At 44.0% G+C, this 27,179-nt stretch overlaps 1 protein-coding gene across 4 annotated transcripts; it reads right to left on the bottom strand.

Moving 5' to 3' along the window:
• Positions 1–3,610: 3,610 nt before the first annotated feature.
• On the bottom strand, positions 3,611–23,662 carry MIIP (migration and invasion inhibitory protein). 4 transcript variants are annotated; one of them, XM_033159426.1, is made up of 10 exons: positions 23,521–23,660; positions 22,016–22,186; positions 20,698–21,165; positions 18,881–18,983; positions 18,093–18,204; positions 16,821–16,885; positions 15,943–16,072; positions 14,170–14,266; positions 11,236–11,343; positions 3,611–3,981 (listed from the first exon to the last, which is right to left on the bottom strand). In XM_033159426.1, the coding sequence occupies exons 2-10, from the start codon at positions 22,169–22,171 to the stop codon at positions 3,883–3,885; spliced, it is 1,338 nt and encodes a 445-aa protein (XP_033015317.1). In that variant the 5' UTR covers positions 22,172–22,186; positions 23,521–23,660; the 3' UTR covers positions 3,611–3,882. The 4 variants fall into 4 exon arrangements, with proteins under 4 accessions (XP_033015317.1, XP_033015318.1, XP_033015321.1 ...); XM_033159427.1 differs by lacking the exon at positions 23,521–23,660 and adding an exon at positions 23,429–23,508; XM_033159430.1 differs by lacking the exon at positions 3,611–3,981 and adding an exon at positions 8,461–8,861 and having other exon boundaries at positions 23,521–23,662.
• Between the last annotated feature and the right edge of the window lie 3,517 nt (positions 23,663–27,179).

The following is a 27,179-nucleotide window of genomic DNA, read 5'->3' as shown; positions in this document are numbered from 1 at the left end:
TTACTGTTTTTGGGAGATTTCACATTTCCTTGTGTGGTTGGTAATAGGCTGCACAGATGCTAGATTTTCTGTGGGTCTGCCGTCCGCCCCCTTTTATCAATTTTGTAACAGAAAGTGCCTACAAATCATATATAGCAAACAACAGGAGAGAAATCCCCAGAACGAGAATAAAGCTAAGTTAAAAACTAAACAAGATCTAAAGGAAAGGTCGACATTTAATTCAATTATTTCTGTTCTCTCTGCATGAGTTCCAGCATAGGAATTCCAAAATACCGGAACTTGAGATAGTCAATTTCAAATCTGGCAGTGTAAGTTTTTCCCAACTACTCATTCATCCAGTCTTAAATTCAGTTAAAAAATAATAAAATTCCTTCCAGTAGCACCTTAGAGACCAACTAAGTTTGTTCTTGGCATGAGCTTTCGTGTGCATGCACACTTCTTCAGATAAGTGTGCATGAACACAAAAGCTCATACCAAGAACAAACTTAGTTGGTCTCTAAGGTGCTACTGGAAGGAATTTTTTAATTTTTTATTTTGTTTTGACTATGGCAGACCAACACGGCTACATACCTGTAACTTAAATTCAGTTCTCCACTAAGATAGGGCATATAAGATAAAGGGCACCATTCGTCAGTTAATTTTAAATAAATTTAAATTTTACATAACACGTTCTTTTCTGGGGGGTTTTCCTGTGTTTTCCCCATTCTGTAAGCTGGTTTGAGACAGAGGAGTACGGTATAAATTCCTTAAACCAAAAAGTAAAATAAATAGATGAAAACCCACATGTCTAAAGGATAAAGTCCTTGCCATGTTCTGATTCAAAGTGAGAATGCGAAGAAGCGGGAAGAGAAAAACAATTAAGAATTATTCAGTTGGCAACATTTGTCGAAACGCAGCCAGGAATTAACACTAGAAAAACGAACTTTTTGTTTGGCATCTCTTGACCTTTCCGTTTTCAGTCATCCCTTTCAAGGAACCCACAGGGCAGTGAGTTCAGACCTTATCCACATTTCTTATCAAAAGAAAGACAGAAATCTCTGATTCATCCATTGCCAAGGTGATGCTTCTGTGTGGCATCATCAGCTACTCGTTCCGTCAGTGGCATCCCACACATTCCCTGTTCCTCAAAATGCTCCTCAAAGCTTTCCAATCAAAAAAAAGGAGTTGCTTCTACACTCCCACGCAGCTGTCCTGGACTCAACATGGTTAAGGGAACTGACAGCATTCCCCACATCACTATAGACTGCTGAGTGCTGCCTTGAGACATTTATCGTTTAAGAATTTGTTCAATAAATCAATAGAAGCCTGTGGGCTGTTCGTGTTCAGTATAATTGCACTGGAGTGTAGAAGGAACAAATATTTCATTCAATATCGACCGGCACTTGGATTTATCAATGGCTTCATTTTTTATATATAAATTTTTTATTAATTTTCCACATTAAACAACAAAAACACAAAATACATCACACAAATACAGTTAAAACACTACAAATACAATATCAAACTAAAAATAAGAAAGAAGAAAAAAAACTTATACATACCTAACACACGAACACAGGAACATTATATACTTATTGTTTAACTCTAATTTCAAATCTTAAATGGGGGACTTCCCCCGTTCTCTCTACTGCGTTCAGTTCTAATTTACTTTAGTAACTTTGTAACTAATTTCCCATCAATCATCATTATTCTTATTACAACTTCAAATAACTAACTCATTTCATATATCTTATTGCTACATTTAATAACATACCTCTTTCATCAACATCACTTCTAGTATACTATTTTACCTAAGCTCATATTACTAAAGCCGCTTATATTCACTGATTCTGCTTCAAATATCTAATTTTTCACCATTTTATAAATAGTCTTTAAATTTCTTCCAATCTTCTTGCACCATCTCCTCCCTCTGGTCCCGGAGTTTCGTGGTCAGTTCAGCGAGTTCCATAAAGTCCATTAACTTCATCTGCCAATCTTCTACCGTCGGGAGCTCTTCACCTTTCAGATTTATCAATGGCTTCAATTGTGCCTGCTAATTCCCATCTTTGGCAATCAGTGCCGAAACACAAACTGGTTGTTACATTTTACTTACTTTGGTGTGTGTGTGTGTGTGTGTGTGTGTGTGTGTGAAATCTATAAATATTCTTATAAATATTCAAACAACAACACACCCCACAAAAAACCCAAGCCCACCTACACAAGAGAGAGGGAGAAGCAGCCTTGATGGTGTTTTCAGAAGTATTTTTAAAAAGAATAATCAGAGGCAACATCCGTACCTGTGTGTAAAGGGGAGCATGGCATTTGCTCCTTTTAAAATCATGCTTGCCCTCTGGCGGTTTAAACAAGTACATCTATTAAAAAGAAGTAAGATTTCTGTTTATTTATTTTTTGAAAAAAAGGAGTTCCCTGTGAGATTGTGGGTGGTTTTTAGTCAATTTAAAAAGACTTTTAATTGACGCATCTAACCCTGGGGTGGCAAACGTCCCATTCAGAAACCTGATCCAGCCTTCCAAAGGTTGTATCTAGCTAAATCCTACTCGGGAGTAGACGCACCAAAATTGACAGACCTAGGTTAGACATGCACAGGGATTTCAATGGGTCTGCCCTGGGTAGGGCAAGCATTGGATAATACCCCTTTTCACAGATAATTGGCATGGAAAAGCCGAGAATGGCTATGGTGTGTGTGCACATGAGAATACGGAGTGAGACCTCCCAATTTTGCCCCTGTGGCGCCCTGAGGATATATGGCCCCTTGCCGCTCCCCCATGAATTGGTGGCAGCCCTAGTGTGCTTGTACCCAACTAAGTTTTACTCAACAGTAGACCCTCTGAAATTAATGGAACTAAGTCATGTCCATTAACATCAACGGGTCTATTCTGAGGAGGGCTGGCCTTGACCACAACCCCTAATTTCTGTGGTTTAGGAGGTGAATCACCCCAAGGACAAACGTAGTTAGAAATGTAAACAAATACCATACTTTTCTGTGTATAAGACTATGTTTTTTCTTTAAAAATCATGCCTTAAAAGTGTGTGGGGGGGTGTCGTCTTATACATGGGTAGTACATAGGGTGGACGTTTGATTGGTCACTGCTGCGGCTGTCAGCGGCTATTGTGCATGTTATTGGTTGCTGCGCCAAAGGGTGGTGTTGATTGGCTGACGCTCCGGCAGTAGGGCGGGCGATTGGCAGCTTCTGACGGCGATAGGACAGACGGGAGGCGGATTTTGCGGCGCATGCGGGCAAGCGATTTTCGGCAACCCCCCCCCCTAAAAAAAGCTCACCAACCCTGGGTAATAACTCTGTGCCATCTCCCCCCATTTTGAGTCCCCCCAAATAGGGGGCGTCTTATACATGGGGGTGTCTTATAGACTGAAAAGTACGGCAATTATTTTTTTTAAAAAAAACACAGTACTTTGTTTTCAGTCTGACTTTATTGACAACCAAGGACTGGGGGGCTGTAGCGATGGGCTCGCCTGGATCTCCATCCAGGATCGCCCTAGGCGAGTTGGCTTTCGGGCGGCTCCTTGCCACGGTCCAGGATACAGGCCTCTGGTGCCCTCCTCAAGCGAACCTGACAACTCGATGGGAGTCCTAGGTGACAAGATACCTTTGCTCAAAGTCAACACCTCCGGGTCTTACGACTGCCCGTTTTCTCCGGTGTCGTCGATGACGGGGAGGCTGTCGTAGGAGGGGAATTCCAAATGGATGGGGAGAGGAATCTCGACATTGTGGGGCTTGGGGGACGAGAGGCCCCGGAACTGCGGGACGAAGCCAGACCGCTCGCCGCCGCCCGGACATTCGGCCACCGAGCACATGGCGCAGTCGTCCAAGTTGCAGGGCTTCTCCTGCCAAAACTCGGAGGCCTTGAGGTCCAGCGTGATGTTCATGGCCCACACGACAAAGTGCCGGATCCGGGCCTGCTTGTGTAAATCACACATGCAGACCCATGGCTGCCAAGGGTTCCAGTGGAAGTTGGCTGCCTCTGTGGATAGCAAGATGAGGACAACTGAGAACATAAGATACGAAGCTAACCTAGATTCATTCAGCCAGGAAAAAAAAATCCATCTCTAAAACATATAGGCATATTAAACACATAAAACGTTATATACAATGAATTGAAAAGGATGTTCAAAATAACTTTTATTTTTTAAAAAACAACAACCCAGAAGCTTTTCTTTTGGGAATTATAGGGACAGAACTACCTAAATTGTATAGAAATTTATTTATGAATGCTACTACAGCAGCAAGAATGCTACTTGCCCAAAAATGGAAAGTCCCAGTAAAGGAAGAATGTTAAGATATCAAGATAACAAACTTTATTTATATATATAAAATAATGGAAATGGTTTATTGAATATTTACAGATAAGAACATTGGCAGGATTATTGTAATAACCTGCAGTTTCATAAGAGTATATATTTAAAGGAGAAAATTAAATGAGCAAATTAAATGAATTTGGATATGAAGAAGGTATTAAAAATAAATTTAAGGAACCACAGAAAGAGGGGGAAGGAAGACAAGCTTTGAAATGTTAAAATGACTGTAAAATTTATGAAATGTATAAATCTGAAAAGTATTTTTTTTCTTAAAAAAAAGGTGTACTGAAACTGACCAGTAGCCCCCTTCCTTTCCCCCCTCTAGCCTCTCACTCTGGATCCCTCCCAAGCAGACGAAGACTGTGTCAAAGGGTAGGCTGTTCCTCTGGACCTGTCCGGCCGGTTGTTCAGCCATGTGCAGGACTCTCCTCGATCGGGGTGTCAGAGGAGGAGGAGAGCCAGCAATTCCGGGACTGCCCTGCTGCTGGGTAGCAAGGGAACTTCTGACTCCCCTCTGTCTGAGTCTGCGCTCACACTTTGTCTCTCAGCCTCGAACCCTGTCCTGGATGGCCCTCCTTCTCCTGAGAGCCAGTGTGGTGTAGTGGTTAAGAGCGGTAGTCCCGTAATCTGGTGAACCGGGTTCGCGTCCCCGCTCCTCCACATGCAGCTGCTGGGTGACCAGTCACACTTCTTTGACGTCTCTCAGCCCCACTCACCTCACAGAGTGTTTGTTGTGGGGGAGGAAGGGAAAGGAGAATGTTAGCCGCTTTGAGACTCCTTCGGGTAGTGATAAAGCGGGATATCAAATCCAAACTCTTCTTCTTCTTACCCGCCCCCCACCCACCATGATCACTCACCCCCCCTGCTTCTAGCACCTCCCAGCTTGTCCCTTCCCCAGAATGCTCACCAGGAACTGGGACCTAAGTTGCCATCTTCTGTGCCCTCCTTGGGGGCCTCTTGGGCAGGGGGCTCCCACCACTCTTCCTCATCCAGCCAGTCCCTGACAACTGGACAGATTCATGGTGGAAAAGACTATAGTGATGGCTACGATCCACGATGGCTATGCTCTGCCTCCACATGTTTCTGACTTCCCCAGTTGCCGGAAACTACAGGAAAGTGCTCGAATCTTGCTTATGGGTTTCCCATCAGGCACCTGTGAGAGCAGGATGCTAGACTAGATGGGCCATTGGACTGATCCAGCAGGCCCTTCTTGATTTTCTTGTCAGTGGTCCATCTATTCCTGCATAATGTTCTCACAGTGGTAGGATAGCAGACTAAAGCAGGCCTTTGGCCTGATCCCGCTGGGGTCTCCCAATGTTCATGAGAAGACCCAAAAGTTGAGTGTCCATCTAACTGCAGGTACAGCAGCCTGAGAGATCTTCGCCGCTTGAACAAACATCTAGCTATAAAGGACAATGGGAGAGGATTTTCTCCAGCAAAGTATTTGACAAAATTACAAATACCCAAATATAGATGGGCATTTAGCCCTACTAGATTTAATGTATTACCACCTGCCTTATTGCAGGGAAGATTTGCAGGTAAACCATATGCGGAATGACTCTGCCTGCCGGAGGTAGAATCTGTTTCTCATGTTTTATTACACTGCCGCTTTTACAACGACATACGCCGGGTTTTTATTTCCCCGGTCATACAAAATCCTTTAAATGAATTCCTATGCCTTAAACGCCTTGTAGAAGATATGGACCCTGAGATTACTCTGAAAGTAGCTAAATACTGTGTAGCAGTCATAAAGCTCAGAGAACAAGTGGTGTTATCGCTATGAATAGGACCCTAAATGGCAATTTTTAGGCCATATTTTAATGCCCCAATTCTAATCTATATATTTTAAATGCTGCTGTATACGTGTATATATATATGTGTATTGTTTTTGTTGTGTAAATGTTAATGCATTATTTTTGTATTATTGATTTAGTAATAAGTTGGTCTGTGACCGTAAAAATAAATTCATTCATTCATCTTTACCGCTTCCCAGCCGTAAACTTGCGCTACTGACATATCCCAGAAGCCACAGCTCTGAACTCAGCAAAAGCAGCATCGCCAGCCTCTATCTACTTCAGGACAGACTCAGCTCTGTAGCTCAGATGCTCGCTCCAAATCGGTCCAGCCGCAGAGCATGTAGATGGGAGGTTGCGTACCTGCCGCCGCGGCAACAGGGAAGGAGCCAATCAGCACACTAAGAATGCCTGTAGCATCCATCCTTTGGAGTGTGTTCCTGGGCTCAGGGAGAGGGATAGCTCCCACGTTTTGGCTAGGTTCAAATTTCAGTTGCCCTTATTTATTTAGTAAAATTTATACAAAGCTCGACTGTAAAGAGCGGTTTACGGAAAGGGATAGCTTATTCCAGAGACAGCCTCCGTCTTCAGCACAGACCCCACCCCATTCCAAAACAAACTTCCATGGCAGGGCTAGCTAATTTTGTTGTAGTATGGATTCCCATCAGCCCCAGTCAGCAAGGGATGATGGGAGTTTCAGGCCAGCAGGTTGTCCGCCCCGGCAGTAGGGTGCCCATAGTCCTTGGGCAGGTTTGCTGGTCCTCAGTCTCAGTTCACCACCTGTAAAATGGGCGTCATTCTTTCCACTGCTGCTCTATGGGGAAATGATTGGCATGGCTTCATTCTTGCCTTGTTTATACTGGGTGGTGCTCAACTACCGGTAAGTTTTACTCTATTGAAATAAATGGACAAGACTCAATTTCTAAGATTAAAGGTATTATTTGATTGGCTTTATAATAGTGGATGTCAGTGTTAAAGTTGTTATATTTTGCTTTCCCATACTGAATCAATGGACAGTTGGATTAGGGAAGTCAATATTTGTATAAAATTAAGTTTTTTACTTTGTGATTAATGAAATAATGACATGGAAAGGGAAATAATTGTCTTTTGTATGGTTTTTTTTATTGGTTCCGCCCCTCTCTTTTCTTCTAGTCATTGTTAAGTAATAGAACTTAGTACTTTGTAAAGAAATGTATGAAATTGTTATGAATCTTGTTATTTTTTCCCCCTTGTTAGGTTTTTTCTGTTAAAAAATTAAAAATTAAAAAAAGAGAAATAAATGGACAAGACTAAGTTAGGTCCATTCATTTCAAAAGGCGTACTCTGAGTAAAACTTTGTTGAAGACCACTCACATTTTATAAACCAGTATTTCTGCATTTAACATATATTCAAGGCAGTCCTCCGCCCCCAACTCCCAGTTCCCTTCCTATAAGGATCTTAAGAGTTGAGTTAAAAGTATGCTGCTAAATTTTTGGCTCATCAGGAATTCCAGTTTTAGAGTTTCATGGTTTGTTTGCATTTACGTACTTGTTAATCTTTTTACAAACTGCTTAGGGGCAGTTTTAAGCAGTCTAGGTAAAGGGACCCCTGACCATTAGGTCCAGTCGTGTCCGACTCTGGGGTTGTGGCGCTCATCTTGCATTACTGGCCGAGGGAGCCGGCATACAGCTTCCAGGTCATGTGGCCAGCATGACTAAGCCGCTTCTGGCGAACCAGAGCAGCGCACGGAAACGCCATTTACCTTCCCACCGGAGCGGTACCTATTTATCTACTTGCACTTTTGACGTGCTTTCGAACTGCTAGGTGGGCAGGAGCTGGGACGGAGCAACGGGAACTCACCCTGTCGTGGGGATTCGAACCGCCGACCTTCTGATCGGTAAGCCCTAGGCTCTGTGGTTTAACCCACAGCACCACCCGCGTCTATAAACATACAAAATCAATTAATAAAAGCAGCCCGCAACTGTTCGACAACACAGTCTTCCGGAGGCGAGTGCTGTGTTTATTATCTGCCTTTTAGTAGATTTTTAAAATATATTTTTAAAAATTCCATTAGTGTTACTTTTTAACAAGTGCCTTTCATGTGTTTTTAGCTTCTTGCATTTTATCTGTGTCCTTTTAAGTTTTGTAAGTCACCTTGGGGGAAAGGATGATGGTGATGGTGATGATAACAACAACAACAACAATAATAATAAAGTCAAAACTATATTTAGTTTTTAAAAAACAAGACAATTAAGAGACACGCACACAGAGACACATCTTTTCCTCCACCAAATTAGTGTTTCTCTAAATGTCCTTAACAGCTACCATCCTTGGCTTTTTTTAAAAAAACAACAACAACACGCTTTTTAGTCTTTTGATTTCAAGCCGTGCTTTTATCATTTCAGGAGTTGTGAAAGGGCAAGTGGACCAGAGATAAAAAGGAAGGTGGCGTATTAAAACGAACCCGTCCTGCAAAATTTCTCAAACGACGCAAAGCGTTCGGGCGCCGTGCTGATGAAACAGGCTGGCAGGCAACCTCACGAAGGAGGAGGCCCTGCTCCATAAACACACGCAGCTCCTCCTCATTCCCCATCGAGGACTGAAAGCGGGAAGTTCGAATCGGCGAGCTCTTTTAATTAGAAGTGGCTTTGCGGCACGGCGGCTTACGACGCTTCCGCCGCCAGGAGAGGTTGCAGAGTTCAAATTCCGCCACGCGGAAGAGTTCCAGCAGTTCGCCGGTCCTGCTTCCTCCTGACACTCTGGAGGCAGAGATCTGGAAGCCAGATTTTTTTTTGGTAAGGGTTAAAAAAAGAAGGGATGCAGCAAACCTGTATAGGCTTGCACTATCTTAAGAATCTTTGGTGGGTCTGCTGCTGAGTTGCCGTCTTCGAGGCTCCTAAAGTCAAGACTCTAGTCCTCATGATTCCGAACGATCTAAACAGAAATATATAGAAAGTTGCCTTATACAGAGTCAGACACTGGGGCCCATCTAGCTTAGGACTGTCTGCACTGACTGGCAGATAGGGTTTCAGACAGGAAATCTCTCCCAACCCTACCTGGACCCCTACACTGGTGATTGAAACTGGGATCTTCCGCATGCCAAGCCAGTGCTCTGAGCTAAGGCCCTTCCCTGATCTTGCACAGAGACCCAGTTTTGATTTATTAGCAAGACAATAAATTTTAAATCAGATCGCCGGTTCTGTTCCAACCAACCGCAGGAATACAGGGAGCAAAATTTTATTGAGTTTTTCGATCCAGCTAGCTCAGCACTTTTCTTTTTCGACAAGCCTCCTAAGCAGAGATTATTATTTTTTTGATGCCAATTGGCATTTGTACTGGATTTGAAATTGTTTTCATCTTTGCAATGGGTTACGATTGGTGTGTGTGTTTTTCAAGGTGTTGTAAAATTGCTTTGGGGTGCTTTATAGGAAGCGGTTAATAAATGAGTAACATCTGTGCTGACTTGGCAATGGCTCTCTATGGTGCCCCCCCCCCCGCCTGGAGAAGCCTGGATTTGAACCTGCGACCTTTCACATGCAAAACAGGGGCTTTACCAAGTCACAACCCTTTCCAGCAGATCAAATCTTCCTATGTTTGCATATGAAGATAAAACCCCCAGTTGTTTTGAAGCAAAAAACCCCCACACAGCTTTTTGAACATGCATCCACCTTAAATACAAAGAGTCCCCTCCTACAGGATAATACTGTAGTTTTAAGAGTACTTTTAAAAAAAACCCAACAACTTTAATTACCGTATTGGCCCGAATATAAGCCTCACCTGAATATAAGCCACACCTTTAAAATTCATGGGGGGGGGGAGAGAATACCTCAATATAAGCCGCTCCCTTAAAATTCCTCAGGCACTCACACCCATTCCGTTTTACTGTATGTCTGTTTCAGATATCGTAAAAACCAATTTTTGTAAGGTCGCGAATTTAAGCCGCACTTTTCACGGTTAGAATTTGGAAATAAAAAAGTGTGGCTTATATTCGGGCCACTACAGTATTTTCTTTTTAATGGGGATATAATGGATAGAAATAACCAACACCAGTAATAAGAGTAAAAAGGGGCATCTAGAACCAGACAGAGCAGGATGAATTTCCCTACCAAAATAAATAACAGATCAGAATTATAAGGTCCTAAGCAATACCATTGGGCTCCCATTGTCTCTGTAGCTTATTGCTCTGGTACATTATACAGACATAGAGTAAGCTGTCCTGACAGGTTTAGCTATGTCCACTTCCCCTCACCTTGTGTGGAACTAGGCAATAAAGCCTATTGTTCCTCCCCAGTCTACCTGAGAAGCTCCGTCTGTGAAGGGGTTTGAGCTGGTCGCTCCACTTCGGACCGCATGGCTATCACAAGCCACCCTTGCGTTCCTTTGCCAATAATCTAGAAACCTTTACCACTTTGTTGCTAGTAAAGCGGCCAGTAAAGCGAGATGAGCGCCGCAACCCCAGAGTCGTCCGCAACTGGACCTAATGGTCAGGGGTCCCTTTACCTTTACCTTTAGGACCTCCATACACAAGCCTGGCAATCCTGGAACTAGATAAACTGACAACAGTGATAGCCTCTTACTCGACTCTGTCCATTTTAACTCAGATGCAACTCTGCTCATTTTACGTGCCTCTTTTTACAGTTTTGTTCGTCACCTTTTAATTTACACCTGTTGTTCTAAGCGTTCTGTCTGTTTTATGCGCATGGTAAAATTTACGCAATTTTTTTTATAAAAAATAATATTTATTAAGTTTCCCAATTTAATAATCCAATAAAAACCATATTAAAACATTCCAAATTACAATACAATAAAAAAAATCCAAATATAAATGCCGAATTTTATATCTTTCGGTGACTTCCCACGCTCTGAATTTTTGCGAAGTGCTGATAATCTAATAGCACATTGCATTTCTTAATTAATCAATAATCCATTCCGATGTTAGACCTTCATATAATACTCATTTACTTTTGCAACCACTGGTCTGTTTGACAAAATTTAATTTAAAAGCCCTTTACAAATCAAGAAAAATGTCAAGAATCAGAATGGGAGAAACCGGAACTCAGAACCAAGAAACTGAACTTGAATTCCGAATTCTGCCGTAAGGTATGAAACCCTGAATACTTTAGCACAATGCCATTTAGCGCCCTTACCTGATTCGTACGGCCAGGCGGTGCGTCCCCCAGGGATGAGTGAAGGTCGAGGCTGCTGAGAGTGGGGCTGAAAGCTTGAACAGGATTCTGCCAACCAGCCAAACAGTGCTGTGGGGGGGGGTCACAGAAGGGGGAAGTGTCTCACACTAGGTATTAACTGCAGCCCCAAAGGCTTGGGCTGTTTGAATGAATGAATGAATCTTTATTTGCGTCAGCCAACGGCCATAGCACTAAAACAACTATATGATATAATAATAACAATAATAATAATAATAATAAAATTTTATTTATACCCCGCCCTTCCCAGCCAAAAACCGGGCTCAGGGCGGCTAACACTAATTAAAATCACAGCAGAAACATAAACACAATCAATTTAAAATAACAGATTAAAATACAAATTTTAAAATTCAATATTAAAACTGCACTCATTTTCAAATAAGCCACCAATAAAAGAATAAAGCATAAATATCAAACAGAAACCAACCTAAAGGCCAGGTGGAACAGCTCCGTCTTGCAGGCCCTGCGGAAAGATGCCAAATCCCGCAGGGCCCTGATCTCTTGTGATAGACTGTTCCAACAAGTCGGGGCCAATACTGAGAAGGCCCTGGCCCTAGTTGAGGCCAACCTAGCATCTTTGTTGCTCGGGACCTCCAAAAGATTATTATTTGAGGACCTTAAGGTCCTACACGGGACATACCAGGAGAGGCAGTCCCTTAGGTACGAGGGTCCTAAGCCGCATATACAAAGAATAGAAATAAAAAGTCAATTATATAAAATACATTTTAGGGTTTTGAATCAATAGTCAAATAGTGGATCTTATTCCGATTGCCCCAGCTAAAAACCTTGCAAGCTTTGCTGTCTGTCACCTGCTCATCTTGATCTGCTAAGAGAAAGGACACTGTGGCAGTGGTTGGGCGACCCAGAATGGACAATAAAAGAGGGGTGATAATCTCATTCCTCAAGTCTTTATAAAGAGTGCAAGCCAGAATGATGGACTATATGGAGCTTGCTGAGATGACCGGGAAACTTCGTGACCAGAGGGACGACGCGGTGGAAGAAGAATGGAATAAATTTAAAATATATTAAAAAAAAATATTGCATGATTGACAATTAGATATAATTTGGAAGAAAAGTTGAAACTGTAGATGTAGAGTATGGTTAAGTGTATAGGATGTATGAGAGAAGGAGTTTAAGATATTAGTTAAGTTTAATGATTTTGTTGTAGTAAAATAAGATTTTTTAACATGGTAAGAAATTACTAAAGATGATTGACAAGGAACGCAGGAAGCGGAGATGAGAGGAAGTCAAGAGACAATGTAAAGGATAGAAATGAGTGATAGTAATAAGTTTTTTGTTTTATAGTAGGTAGGTTTTTTTTGGTTATGGTTGTATTGTATTGTTTTGTATTTGTTTGTTTTATTGCTGTTTATATATATATATATATATATATATATATATATATATATATATATATATGAGTGTAAGCCAGAAGCCACCGATTCGGTACTGCCATCTCCACAGGGACAGAAGCGTTTTTCGTTTGGAATCGTCCCTCAATTACAGCCGAGGGCAATACATTTCAATCTTGCGAGAGCAAAAGCACGTCTACATTTCAGAATTGCTAGGTTATACAGATAAGGTGCCAGAGAGTCGAAATGGGAAGGTGGAAAATAGTCCTACCATGGGCAAAAGGTCCTTATTGTGGCCAAGTTGTTCTGATGCTCGATGTCATTTAGACGCTGATAAACTAGACCGTTTGCTTTACTAAAACCCAAAGTGAGGAGCTGTTGTGGCTGTTTCTATAGAAATTTAGAGTCAGAAGGGACCCTGAGAGCTATCACATCCAACCCCTTGCAATGCAGGAATTTCAGCTAAAACATCCATCACAGATGGCCATCCAACCTCTGCTTGAAAACTTCCAGGGAAGGAGAATTCACAAGGGAGACTGTTCCACTGTCAAAACAGCTCTTGCGGCCAGGAAGTTCTTCCCGAGGTTTAGTCAGAATCTCCTTTTTGGGTTCAGGTCCTACCCTCCGGAGCAGGAGAAAACAAGCTTGCTCCATCTTCCATGTGAAGTGCCGGATTTACGTATAAGCTAAACAAGTTATAGCTTAGGGCCCCACTCTCTTGGGGGCCCCTAAAAAATTTAAAGGGGGAAAACCATGGATATACATTTCCAGAATAAAAGAAAAACAACAACAACAAATAAAATAAAACCTACATACAGCAACAGTGTTTTGTGTTGTGTAGGCTCTTATGATATAAGGGCCTGCTAGCCTGCTCCCTAATATATCCCTGGTTTGCTTCTTTTTATATATAGGGTGCCTACATTCTGCATGTGCAAATGGTTTTGATACCTATCAGGTCCATAAATTACCATACAGCATATATTCAACACAAAAAAACAGTGACAATTTGTTGTTGACAAAGGACAACTGGACATATAAAGGGCCCTATTACCTTCAGTAGCTTAGGGCCTCATCAAACCTAAATCCAGCCCTGTCCATGTGACAGCCCTTTAGGTATTTGAAGATGGCTCTCATGTCTCCTCTTTCTCAGGCTAAATGTACTCAGCTCCCTCAACCGTTCCTTGTAAGGCCTGGGATGTGCACAATGCAAACTGCCCTCTCCCTGTCCCATCTAAAAAGAAGGTTGGCCTATCTAGCTCAGTCCTGTGCACTGACAGGCAGCAGCTCTTCAGGGTTTCAGAGTCCAGGAATCTTCCCCAGTGCTACCCAGATATGCCAATGGGGATTGAACCTGGGGCCTTCTGCATGCCAAGCAGCTGCTCTGCCAATGAGCTATGGCGTTAACTACATTCTTCGCTCTGCCAGGGAAAGGGAGAAGGTATGAGACAACCAGCAATGGGCAAGCTGCTCCCCCTGGCGCCTGGCCACACAGCAAGAACCGGGCCTCCCCAAACCAGAAACTCACCGAGGGCAATGCCAGGTTGTCTGAAGGCTCATAGCTTTTCCTGCGATGGATCTTGTGCTTGTAGGCAGGGAGCAAAGTGGATCTTGGGATGCTGACCCTGCGGGGAAAATAAGGATGTAAGACGAACGCTGCTGGATCAGGCCAAAGGGGGCCCAATGGGACCGGATGCTTCAACGGAAAACCTGCAAGCTGGAACCAAGTACAAGAGCCTTCCACCGTGGTGTAGTGGTTAAGAGCGGTGGACTCGGAATCTGGTGAACCGGGTTCGCGTCTCCGCTCCTCCACATGCAGCTGCTGGGTGACCTTGGGCTAGTCACACTTCTCTGAAGTCTCTCAGCCCCACTCACCTCACAGAGTGTTTGTTGTGGGGGAGGAAGGGAAAGGAGAATGTTAGCCGCTTTGAGACTCCTTTGGGTAGTGATAAAGCAGGATATCAAATCCAAACTCTTCTTCTTCTTCTTCTTCTTCTTCTTCTTCTTCTTCTTCTTCTTCTTCTTCTTCTTCTTCTTCTTCTGTGAGGTGAGTGGGGCTGAGAGACTTCAAAGAAGTGTGACTAGCCCAAGGTCAACCAGCAGCTGCATGTGGAGGAGCAGGGACGCGAACCCGGTTCACCAGTTTATGAGTCCACCGCTCTTAACCACTACACCACACTGGCTCAGAGGCCGAGGAAGAGCTGTTTCTTCCACTCCCCACCCCTATTTCAGGTTCTCAAGTGACTACGCAGTGATTTGAATAAGGTACAATTTAAAAGGCTGGTCATATTCCTGACATTATTTGTAAAGTCGCTGTCAGCGATGTTACCAGGATTCAATCCCTGGTATGTCCAGGCTGGGCTGGGAAAGATCTCTGTTTGAAATTAGCCAAAATGTACAAAGGAGCCAAAAGTAATTGTTGGAGATGTGGAAACCAAACAGGCTCACTGTAACATATATGGTGACAATGTAGCAAAATAAAGAAATTTTGGGAGGAAATCCACTTTGAACTAGAAAAAAAATGTTACGAATCTCATTTATTAGGAAACCAGAGGCATATCTGTTGGGGATTACTGACTCAGATATTCCTAAAAAAAATTAAAAGTCTTTTTTTGTATGCAACAGTGGCAGTGAGATTTCTTATAGCTAAAAGGTGGAAGAGCGACATAATTCCTTCTAGACACGAGTGGATACAAAAATTGACTGAATATGTTGAATTATATAGTCTATCTGAAAAAATAAAAAATAAACCAAGAACTGAATTTGTATCAAAATGGGAGCCTTTAGAACGGATCTTAAAATTATACCATGTTAAAATCTGTGGCAGCTTTTGAGTGATCCCAGCAGTTTTTATTCATTGCTTACACAAATATAAACATTTATAAATTGTGAAAGTATTAATATAAAAAATAGTATTTTGATAGGGCAGTAAATTTATGTAAAAAGAATTAAGCAATAAATGGGAGGTCGGGTACAAAAGATAATTTTATTTTTATTGTAACATGAAATTGCAATCACAAATTTAGGACATAATTTTTATCTTATTAACAGATTGTGTAAATTTTATTTTTTTCCCCTTTTCCCTCCCCTCTTAAGTTGTACCCCTTTTTGGTATTTTTTTTTTGTATGTAATAAGTATGGAAATAAGAATGAAGGGGGAAAAAACCAATTTAAAAAGGGGGGAAAGAAACCCCGGAAAGCCACTGCTGCCGGTTAGTGTACACATTACTGAGCTAGCTGGAACAAGCCAGCATAAGGAAACTTCCCAAGGTTAAGTCTTCACCATCGCTTACGGACTCACCTGACGAAAGCAGGCTCCACCAGAGTCTCTGGAGGCCGGTGGGCTCTGGGGTTTTTGCAGATGGGGCAGGCAGACTCCAAATCCAGGGGTACCGCGAAAAGGCGTTTATTCAGCCGGTAACAGAAGACACCTGCGGAGACAGAGCCAGGTAGAGGATTCTGACAATGCCAGTGGCGATTCTGCAGTTTCCCCACCCCCAGCAAGTGTTCCAAGTTCCTAGTCCTTATGATTGCTGAATTTTAAAGCCAGAAGCCATGTGTGTGTGATGAAACCATGCAGGCCAAGGAGAGGCTGAGAAGGCAGGATTCACAGCAATTCTAGGCTGCTACTGTTTTAAGGGAAGCTCCATTCTGCCTTCGTCAGACCCCACCTGGAGTCCTGTGTCCGGTTCTGGGCGCCACAATTGAAGGATGTTGACAAGCTGGAACACGTGCAGAGAGGGGCGAGCAAGATTATCACGGGTCTGGGAACCAAGCTGGATGAGGAATGGTTGAAGGATCTGGGGTATGTTTAGCGTGGAAAGGAGGAGACTGAGAGGTGATGAAATAGCCACCTTCAAATATCTAAAGGGCCGTCACAAGCAAACTTGTTTTCTGTTACTTCAGAGGGCTGGATCCGAACCAACGGATTAAAACTGCAAGAAAGGAGATTCCGGCTAAACACTGGGAATAACTTTCTGACGGTAAGAGCTGTTTGACAGTGGAACGGAATATCTCGGAAGGTAGTGGACTCTCCTTCGTTGGAGGTCCTTAAGCAGAGGTTAGCTGCGGTTCCTGAACGGCAGGGGTTGGGATAGATGATCCTTGGGGTCCTTTTCCTGCTCTACGATTCTAGAATTGGCTGGGCTGCTGAGATGGGAGGATGGGATCTGACCGTACACTGATGGGAACCCGAGTCCATGTCCGATTCTCGATTGTGAGCAGATGAACCCAGACCGCCTGATCTGCGGAGAGAGGAACATTAAGAGTCATTTTCGGTGGTTCCCTGGAAGTCAGTGGCAGACCTGTCATGTTGCATGCAGCAGGCTTTGGGTTCAATTCCCAGGAAAATAAAATAAAATAAAAATCATCTCATGTAACGCAGCTCAGAAGGACCCCTTAACTGAGATGCAGAATTGTTACTTCTCTCTGCCCACCCCCCTGCACTTTTAACACAAAGCAGGACTAGAAACAGCAGCTGGAAATTGCAGGGAAGCAGAATTGGGCTAAATGTTAGGCAACACTTCCTCACGCAGGGAGTGAAAGCTTGGCCCGTGAAGCTGTTTTACCCCACCTATCCCCATCGTACGTGGTGGGGCAGCTGTGGGGCAGGTACAGACATGGCTTGAAATGAACAATTGGGGAGCTTTGAGCTCCCAACGTTGCCCCTTTGCTGGAGGAAGGCCTGGCTCCTATCACCTATTGCAGGGGGTTGGACTAGATGAACTCTGGGGGTACCCTGCCAACATTACGGTTCTGAGATTCTCCGATCAGCGGGGAGCATTTTGCTAGCGGAAGGTGCGCTCCCATTGGCTGGGAGCATTTCACATGCATTCGTTATGCACCGTCGTCCCTTTCCTTATTTTTGAACGTTCCTCTTCAAACAGCCCTTTGGCTGATTAATATTCTAAAAGGTAAAGTACCCCTGACAGTTAAGTCTAGTTGTGAACAACTCTGGGGTTGCGGCTCTCATCTCGCTTTACTGGCCGAGGGAGCCGGTGTACAGATTCCAGGTCATGTGGCTAGCATGACAAAGCCGCTTCTGGTGAAACAGAGCAGCGCACGGAAACGCTGTTTACCTTCCCTCCGGAGCGGTACCTATTTATCTACTTGCACTTTGACGTGCTTTCGAACTGCCAGGTGGGCAGGAGCTGGGACCGAACAACGGGAGCTCACCCTGTTGCGGGGATTTGAACCGCCAACCTTTTGATCGGCAAGCCCTAGGATCAGTGGTTTAGACCACCGCGCCACTCGCGTCCCTGATTAATATTCGACAGCCTTTTAAATGTATCTGTGGGAAGGGGTGTTATCATTTTATTCTTTCGGTTTAATTATTTACTTGTGTTTTATCTCATATTTTATTCAGTGAACCGGCCTGATGAAAGACTGTATAGAATAAATTATTATTATTATTATTATTATTAATAATATCATCCATCCCACCCCCCTTACCGCAGCTCCCGGTCATAGATGCAAGCCTCCCGGTTCACCTTCCGGAATTCCTGCAGCTCAGAGAAGTACTGATCAGGTTTCTCCGAGAGGGAGGAGTCCATGTCGAGCAGCCCTGGAGGACGGAAGAGGAAAAGCCAAGACCCACCAGGTCAGACTCACGGCATAAATGTCGCCCTTTCAGGCTTCTCTAATTTGGTCCTTGGACCTCTCTGCATGCCTCACCCCTTTCTAGTCCTGCTCCACACCCCCCCAAATGTTTTAACATGGCTGGAATATGTCTGTGAACTCTCGTTTGCCTGGACAGAGAGGAGTGTGTGTGTGTTTAGAAAATGGCCTACCGTACAAAGGTAAAATTTACATGTGTTGCTCTGGCCATTTTCCTTCTGGCTTTGCCCACCACTGGCATGCGGACCCCAGAAAGTTGCCTGGAAAGGAATGTGGCCCCTGGACTTGAAAAAAAAAAACCCTTTCCCAGTCCTCATAGATATAAAAATATATATATATCTCTCTCCCGCCTTCCACAAAAATGATCTTCAAGGCACCCACAGCAATTTCATACAATAAAACGTGGGGATAAACAAAATAATATCCTGAAAATTGCAAGTAGACTGCCTCTGACCAGGTGTGCTCCATTTAGCTCTCACAAGCCGCCATCTTGGTTTCTGGAAACAACCCCAGAGCTACTATTTTTCTTTTTTCAAAAACCCAGCTAGGATGAATCAGGCTAGCTGTGCAATCTTTCATTTTATTTATTTTGCTTTGCTCCAAAATAGATCGAGCCGCCATACCTGCGATCCAATCGTACCCCAGGAACGGGCGGACCGACCAGTCATCTGCCGGGATGGCGTATTCCTCGGGGTCAGACACGAACGTCACATGTCCTGATTCCTTCTGCAACAGGGTTAAAAAAAATGCAGGCAGATGGTTCTTTTGTTGAGCTGACTCAATCGAGTTTTGCCATCGCGACTGCCACATGCACAAACTTTTCATTCGCCCACATTTGGACAAATGCTACCATGCAGTTAATAAAATCTTTAGGGCAAACAAAGCAAGTTTCCCAGTAACACAAAAAGTTATCTGAATGGCTATTGGCATATCAAGCCTGGTACTGTCTGCACTGACCAGCAGTGGCTTTCAAGGGTTAAAGCAATGAGACAATCCACTTTACCTGGAGATTAGGGATTAGGGATTGAACACAGCACCTTTAGGATGCGAAACAGATGCAGTGTAATTGAGACACCTAGGAAGGTGCCTTACACTGAGTTAGACCATTTCCCCATCTAGCTTGGCATCATCTACGCTACTGTTCAATATTTGGTTTCCATGTATGATAGGACTACAACTCCCATCATCCCCTAACTGTTGGCGAAGATGGGGCTTGTAGTCCAACGACATCGAGGAACACAAGATTGAAGAATCCTGGCCTGCAGTGGCTGGCAGAAGCTCTCCAGGGCTGCAGACAGGATGTCCCTCACAGCCCAACACAGAGATGGACCCCGGGACATTCTGCATGCAAAGCAGCTGCTCTTCCATAACCTGAACAATCCTCTGCGTCCTTATCCTCCAATGTTCTTTCACCTTCTCGCACTCCCACCAGACATGGATAAAAGTAGCCAACTACTGAGCCAACTATTTGATGAAAAGGGGGAAAGGTTATCTTGGAATGTTAGAGATACAGTGGTACCTCCGGTTGCGAACAGGATCCGTTCTGGAGGCCCGTTCGCAACATGAAAAGAGCGCAACTTGAAGTGCCGTATCTGCGCATGTGCGTGGCACGATTCGGCGCCTCTGCGCATGTGCAAAGCACGATTTAGCACTTTTGCACATGCGTGCATGCCAAAACCCGGAAGTAACCCGTTCCGGTACTTCTGGGTTTGGCGCGTTCATAACCCATAGCGAACGCAACCAGCAATGAATGCAACCAGAGGAATGACTGTATTGGATTCTGGAGATGCGCCAAGACTTTGTCGGCACGCCATCTTTAGCTGTACGGACAAAGAAAGGGAAATCAGAAACCTGCTAGAGCTCTGGTGGGTTTTCAGTTAACTCTTTCCCCAGGCTAAAGCATTTATATAATAATCATAACTGAGAGGAGAGAGAGAACGACTGGACCAACACTGGACTTTTTGGGAAGAAAAAAATACGGAAAAATAATTATTACACGCAGGATATAGGTATTCACTTGTGGATTAATAAATTACTAAATATGTTAATTCGAATGGAAGTCACAAAAATCGCAGCTGTTGAACAAGGGACTATGATTAAGACTGGAATACAAGTGGAACAAATAAAACTTTGGAAGCGGGGGGGGGGGGGGCGGGAAGAGAGAATTACTGAACCTGTAATCCAGCAAGTGGGAGGTCACCCAAATTATATAGCTGGCAATTTGATTAATTGTTATTTGATTTGGTATAATGAGGTCTGTTTTGGATTTTTTTTCGTAATTGAAAACTAATAAAAATTATTGGGGAAAAGGAAAGAAAAAGTACCTTCCTTCCAGCAACAACCATCCTTGCTAATCTTCGGGGGTTGAAACACCAGCCCTGAAGTGATGCCATAACCGCCAGCTGCCGACCCTCTAAGAAAAGACTTGCGACACACCCACCTTCGATTTCTCTTTAGATTCCTTGGCTTGAGGCGTGAGAAGGATTGGTTTCGGGGCTGGCGACATCCGCACGGAAGCTGTTGCCCTGCCTTTCCATTCTTTGGCTCGCCCTGTGCCCGCCTGCTCTCTGGCCTGCGGCCTATCCGTCTCCGGCAAGCATGGAGAACGCCTTTTTGCCTCCGCGTGTCCCGCAGTTACCCTGGGCTTCCTCGGCCCTTTTGGGCGTCCTCCACCCGCGGTTTTGCGAGTTGATCCGGCGGGTGCTGCGGCCGACGGGATGTGGATCGGCTCGGTCTCCCGGGTGGTGGGACACAAGCGCCCTCGGTGGCGGCCCTCTCGCTCGTCCTGGGTCTCGGCGGGTTTCGAGGGGGGGGAGAAGTTGCGACGCGCCAGCCGGGGACTCACTTCCACGGACACAATCACCGCAGAATCGTCTGCGTCTTCGGGGAAACATTCCCCATTCTCTCTCTGGGAACACGGGCATACAAGAAAGATGATTCTACCTAAACATTAGGAAGAACTTCCTGACAGTGAGAGCTGTTCGGCAGTGGAATTTGCTACCAAGGAGTGTGGTGGAGTCTCCTTCTTTGGAGGTCTTTAAGCAGAGGCTTGACAGCCATCTGTCAGGAATGCTTTGATGGTGTTTCCTGCTTGGCAGGGGGTTGGACTGGATGGCCCTTGCGGTCTCTTCCAACTCTAAGATTCTATGATACCAATGCCATGCACGCACACAACATTTTATAAGAACTAAAGAGCCTAGGAGGAGCACTTCTGGATCAGGCCAGGGGCCCATCGGGTGCAGCATCCTGCTCTCACAGATACCCCGCATGCAAGAATCAAGGGCAAAGGTGTTCTTCCCTCTCGCAGTTTCCAGCTCATGGGAGCAAACTGGTATAGGCTGAATTTTAGCAGTCGTTTTGCACCCAGAACGGCATCCAATTTTCACCTCTGCACCTCTTTCCTTAGGACACTAGGGTCACATTTTTGGCCCTGAACAACTTTGGCGCAGGATACCTTAAGGACTGCTTTATGCCACGTATGTCCGCAGTTGAATGAATAAGATCAACTGGGGGAATCACTATTAATGGTCTGTAGGGATGGGGCAGAAATCTGATTCCTCCATTAGAGCATAAGGAATAATAATAATAATAATAATAATAATAATAAATTATTATACCCCGCCCATCTGGCCAGGCCTCCCCAGCCACTCTGGGTGGCTCCCTCGGGGAGCTGCGATCCAGCAATGTTTGGAGGGCCCCATGGACTGAGCAGCCCTACATGCAAACATGAAACACAATCCGGCAGTCTCACTACGCACCTCTCCCTTGCTGTCCGAGACCCACGCGCCTTGAGGAGTTGCTCTTTGCGATGGTGGCAACAGCTGGACTCGAACCCGCTCCCTGAACTCCTCTTGGTTCGTCCTCAGCCTCCGCAGGAGGTCCTGGTTCAAGTGTCGCAGCCTCTCCAGGTCCATCTTCTCACCTGCTTGCTTTAAAAAGAGAACAACATTACAAGGGGGGTTGGACTAGATGACTACTTTGGGTGCCTGCCAGCGCTACGGTCCTACGATTGTATGAAAACATGGAGGATTGAGAGCAAAGGAAGGAGATCGTTAGTTACGGGGTGCATCCGAACCCAGGTCACATTCGCAACCATGGATTTAAAGCACTATTTATTTGTTTGTTTGTTTGTTTCATAAAATGTATACATTGCTTTATTGTAGGGGGGGTGTAAATCAACTGGTTTTCAAACTATTAAGTGAATAAAAGATCCTACACAATAATTCTAAAAAATAAACTTCAACTGGGCTATTTATTTATTTTACTGCATTGATTTATTCTCTGCAGTTACTCTGCAGTGCGCAGAGTAAGACAAAAGCACAAAAAGAATAAGAAACAAGAAATAGTGCCCATGTAGAAAACAGAACACAAAAATATTGCGCACATTACAAAAATTCTCCATTTTTTTGTATTTTTTGCGGCTTTTATAAGGCTAATCTTTTTTGATAATTTTTATTAGTTTTCAGTTACAACAATCCAATAATAGCCTCATTATAACAATGCCAAATTATAATATGATTACTAATACCAATCATTCAGATGCCAAATTATATAATTTAGGTGGCTCCCCTGCATGATAGAATTGATGGTTTGATGATTTACTTCATTTCTGCATTCCAAAATCTTATTAATTTCAATTGCTAATCATGACTTATCAATATATTTTTATTTACTTCTTCCCAGCCCCCCCAGGGGAAAAAAAACATATCTAGCCCCATATATTTTCCCTTATTTCTTCCCAAACCCACTAAACTGGGTAACCCCCACATATTGCGCTGCACAGACTTAACATATAGAACAAGAGAACAAGAAGAACATACGTTTAGAGAAGACTGGAAAAGGTTTATTGAATATATGGGGGGAGGGAAACTGTACACTTGAAAACGCTGGCAGCATTAAGATAAATTCAACAGTGTAATTAAGCTTTGATGGATGCAATAATGGAATACTGAATGGTTCAGTTTTTGTAAAATATGCAGTGATTTATGATATGCAAAATGAACCATTTAAAGAGAAAAAGGGAAGTGAAACAAGAACATTAGAAGTCAATGATATTTTAAGGATGTTTAAATGAGTATTTTAAAGAGCAAAACAGAAAATTTAATTAAAAAATTATTAAAAATAAATAAACTGGGTAAACCCCCCCCCACCTCGCCCCATAAACTCCCTACCCGCGTCTTAAAGCGCCATCGACTCCCCCCCACCTCTATTTCCAACCGCCCACCCCCCCCCAGATCAAAGGGACGCGCCGCGCTTCACTCACCCATTCAACTCTCCAGTCCGTTTCCTACTATGTAGCAAAACCCAAGCTTCCGAACGCCTCCTGATTGGCCGGCTCCGCCGTTCCAACCCAGCATGCATTGCACCAACCGCCTGTTACTTTCACTCTTAAAGGGGCCTCTCCCTCTCATTTCTACCCGCCTCCAATGCCGGTTATGACATTGCGCCTCAATATTTGTGTAAGATATTAAATCATGAAAGAAATGGTCATTTGAGCTCTGCCCTTTAGAGGCTTTTTTTATCGAGACGTTCAATAGGTTCACCCTCTTACTGAGATATTTGTTAGATCAACTCTTCAATCCAAAATTGTCTTGATATATAAATGTCAAGAACAGCAATGTGTGTGTGTTTATCTCCCCAATATTTCTTTCCACAGCTGGATGGGTATCTTATAATTATCAACCCCATTTGGATATTTATTTGGACCACCTATATTACTGCACACATACCAGTATCAGTAGAAACAAAATAAAAAAAATTCCTTCCAGTAGCACCAGTGGGTTAGGGCCAATAGAATGCTTTTTATTGGTTAATGGCAACTGATGCTGTTTTGCAAACTTAAAAAAGTAAAATTCCCAGAGCACGGAATGTTCCTAGAGGGCTGGTGGGTTCCTTGCACTGAGTAGGGGGGCTGGGGAGTCTTACACCACCACCAACCTAGTGCCCTTTTTTTTTTTAAAGCAAGTTACTAGTCCTCAAGGTACTCTTTTCCTATAGTGTGGCACGATTTCATTTCTTATGCAGCGAGTAAAATCTTCAACAAGCATCTTCTCAAACTTTGGATATTTGGAAACACACCATTCCTGTCTACGTGCTTCTTTCATGTTTTCTGATCCAGATGTTTTATAATGTGCATGCCAGGAACAAGGGAAGCCACTTAATCTTGGCTCATACGGTTTTCTCCCTTTCTCTTTTTCCTAATTTGCTCTTCCTCCATAGCTACGACCTTGTTGTCATTACATGTATGCGGTCACTGTTTAAGAACAAGAAGTTACTAGTCCTCAAGCTTGCAGAGGCAAATTTGAAAGTCTCTGCCTGTGGCAGAGGGGGGGGGGAATGTCAAGATGACAAAAGGTTCAGGAGGTCAGAGACTTTTCTGAAGTGTTAGAAACTTTGCTTAAAAGTTATCAAGACTGTAACTCCCATCAGCCACAACCAACAGTGTCAATGATCAGGGATAATTGTATCTGAAGAAGTGTGCAAGCACACGAAAGCTCATACCAAGAACAAACTTAGTTGGTCTCTAAGGTGCTACTGGAAGGAAATTTTTTTATTTTGTTTTGACAGGTATAATGGAAATTTGTAGTCTAGCAACATCTGGAGGGCACATCTATACTAGATCACCCACTAGCTCCCTCCAATTTTTCAACATCCCCTGAAGCATCTAACCTTTAAATGGCAGGGGAGTAATTGTTAAGTCTCTGCAAGACATAAACCCAGGTAGCAAAAGAGCCCCCAATCACTGCAGGGGATTGAACTAGATGACCTTTGGCATCCCCTCCAACTCTACAATGCTTAAACGAAAAAGACTGAAGCTTTAGACTGGGTTTTTTCCTTCTTTTAATAGTTTGGTTTCGGGTATTAACAGCACTGATACAGCAAGAAAGGTAATTCATGCTTAAATAAAAAAAATATTACCATTGTAAATAACAGCAGATAGAAGAGAGACACCGCAGGGAGGATTTTTGGAGAGCCCCGAATTCAACCAAAGACAGAAAAGGGAATATATATATATATATATATATATATATATATATATATATATATATATGTAGTTATCAAAATTAGCAGCAATAGAACAATAAAAAATAAAGTGCATTTGGCTAAACTTGTCGCTGCAATATTGGCTGTGGCGGATTGGCTACTAAAATCCAGAAATGGCACCCCTCGTGTGTCATTCATTATCAAGGCTGGTTGACAGCAGACCTTGCCTTAAAGGAGCATCAAATATCTTAGGGAATGGGCTAAGCTGGGGGGGTCTAGGGTTGTGTCCAATGCTAACCCTACTTAGAGTAAACCCACTGAAGTTCATGAGCATGACTAGCTTAGCCCATTCAGATTCCCTCCATCAATCCAAACTGGGGTATTTTTTTTGTTTTTTTTTAAAAAGGGGATGGGGTGGGATGTCAATGGAACAAATTACATGAAGGAATCAAAAATCTCCACTGCGGTCGGGTCGCCTATCCACACTGTTCCAGAAGACTCCTGAGGAGGCCTGTGGTAGCCAAGGAATTTATTTCAGCCAGGTAGGGAGGGGCAGGTTTCTCATCCTGCAATTCATAGCGCGGCTACGTGCATAGCATCTTCGCCCTGGGAGGTGCACCCTCTAATGAATCTTGTCAGTGCTTGTGGTGCTCCATGAGGACTAGTGGCATGAGAGGCAGACAAACAAATTCCCTCAAGTGGAAGGTGGGAGGGGGGAAGTCACAATTCAAAAGAATTAAGAGGCACGGGGGATAATGATGTTCATCTGTCCTGTTCAATATGTGTGAACCTCCTTGTTATAAAGCAGGGGTAATAATAACAACAATAATGTTATTATTATGACTATTATATATTTGTACCCTGCCCATCTGACTGGGTAGGCAACGTGGTGCAATTGGTAACAGCCTGGTGCCCTTGAGGTGTTTCGGACTACAAATCGCATCAGTCCCAGCGAGCATGGCCAATGGGTAGGGATGATAGGGAGCGCAGTCCACATCTGGAAGGCACCACATTATCTTTAGAACAGGGGTGGGTAGCCAAATGTTGAACAGGTCACACCTTACATACTTGGGAACATCTAGGCAAGAGTCAAGGTCTATCCATGCCACCTCTTTGCCCAACAACATTGCCCCGTGTCGCTTCAATCCTAGGCCGGGGCATTTCTGCCAAATTTGGAAGTTGTGTGAAACAGCTCAGGGCGCCTTCCTGAACCTGGCCAAGACCAACAGACAGACCCCACCCTCTTCCTAAAAGGGCCGGGCAAGGTTTCGAGGGCAGCTCTGAGAGGCGGGCAGGCTGCCCTCGCCTGCAAATCACCTGGCACCAGGTGGCTCAAGAGCTCACGGCAAAGGAACGGGAGATCGGCGCCAGCAGGTCTCCATGCGTGGCAGAAGGTAAGAGGCGTGGTTTGTCCAAAAAGAAATTCAGAAGAGGCCAGAGTTCCCTTTGCCAGTGTCTCAGAGAATCGCATAAGCTCGTGCAGGGGAGGGCATGGCTTGGGCAAAGAGTTGCCTCTCGGACACCGTGGGTCAGACCCAGCTCCCACGCTCCCCCCAAGAGCCCAGCGTTGCATAAAGCCACCCTAGCGAGACAGATTGCTAGCCCTGCACAGAGTAAACCCATTTAAGTTAACCCTCTCGACTAGCTTAGGCCCATCATTTAAATGGGCCACTTCAGAGCAGGACACATTCGCACCACTGTGATGCCTCTTTAAGCAAATCAGGGCTTTCCCCCAGAGAATCCTGGGAACTGTAGTTTGTTCAAGGTGCTGAGTGTTGTTAGGAGACCTCTATTCTGCTCCCAGAGTGGTTTAACAGTCAACCCCTCTTTCCCCGGGGAACTGTAGCTCTGGGAGGGGAATGGGGGGTCTCCTCAGAACTCTCAGCACCCTTAACTATAGTTCCCAGGATCTCTGGAGGAAGCTAGGACTGTTAATAT

The sequence above is a fragment of the Lacerta agilis genome, chromosome 8 (genome assembly GCF_009819535.1).
Source record: "Lacerta agilis isolate rLacAgi1 chromosome 8, rLacAgi1.pri, whole genome shotgun sequence".
Classification (NCBI taxonomy): domain Eukaryota; kingdom Metazoa; phylum Chordata; class Lepidosauria; order Squamata; family Lacertidae; genus Lacerta; species Lacerta agilis.
This window is presented reverse-complemented; position numbering and strand designations above follow the sequence as displayed.

Coding starts and splice junctions, on each gene's coding strand:
- MIIP (XM_033159430.1), bottom strand. CDS start 22,171: ATGGACCTGGAGAGGCTGCGACACTTGAACCAGGACCTCCTGCGGAGG. Junction 14,267..15,942: donor GTGGAGCCTGCTTTCGTCAG/GTGAGTCCGTAA, acceptor TTTTCCCCGCAG/GGTCAGCATCCCAAGATCCA. Junction 8,862..11,235: donor CGCCTGGCCGTACGAATCAG/GTAAGGGCGCTA, acceptor TCTGGCTTCCAG/ATCTCTGCCTCCAGAGTGTC.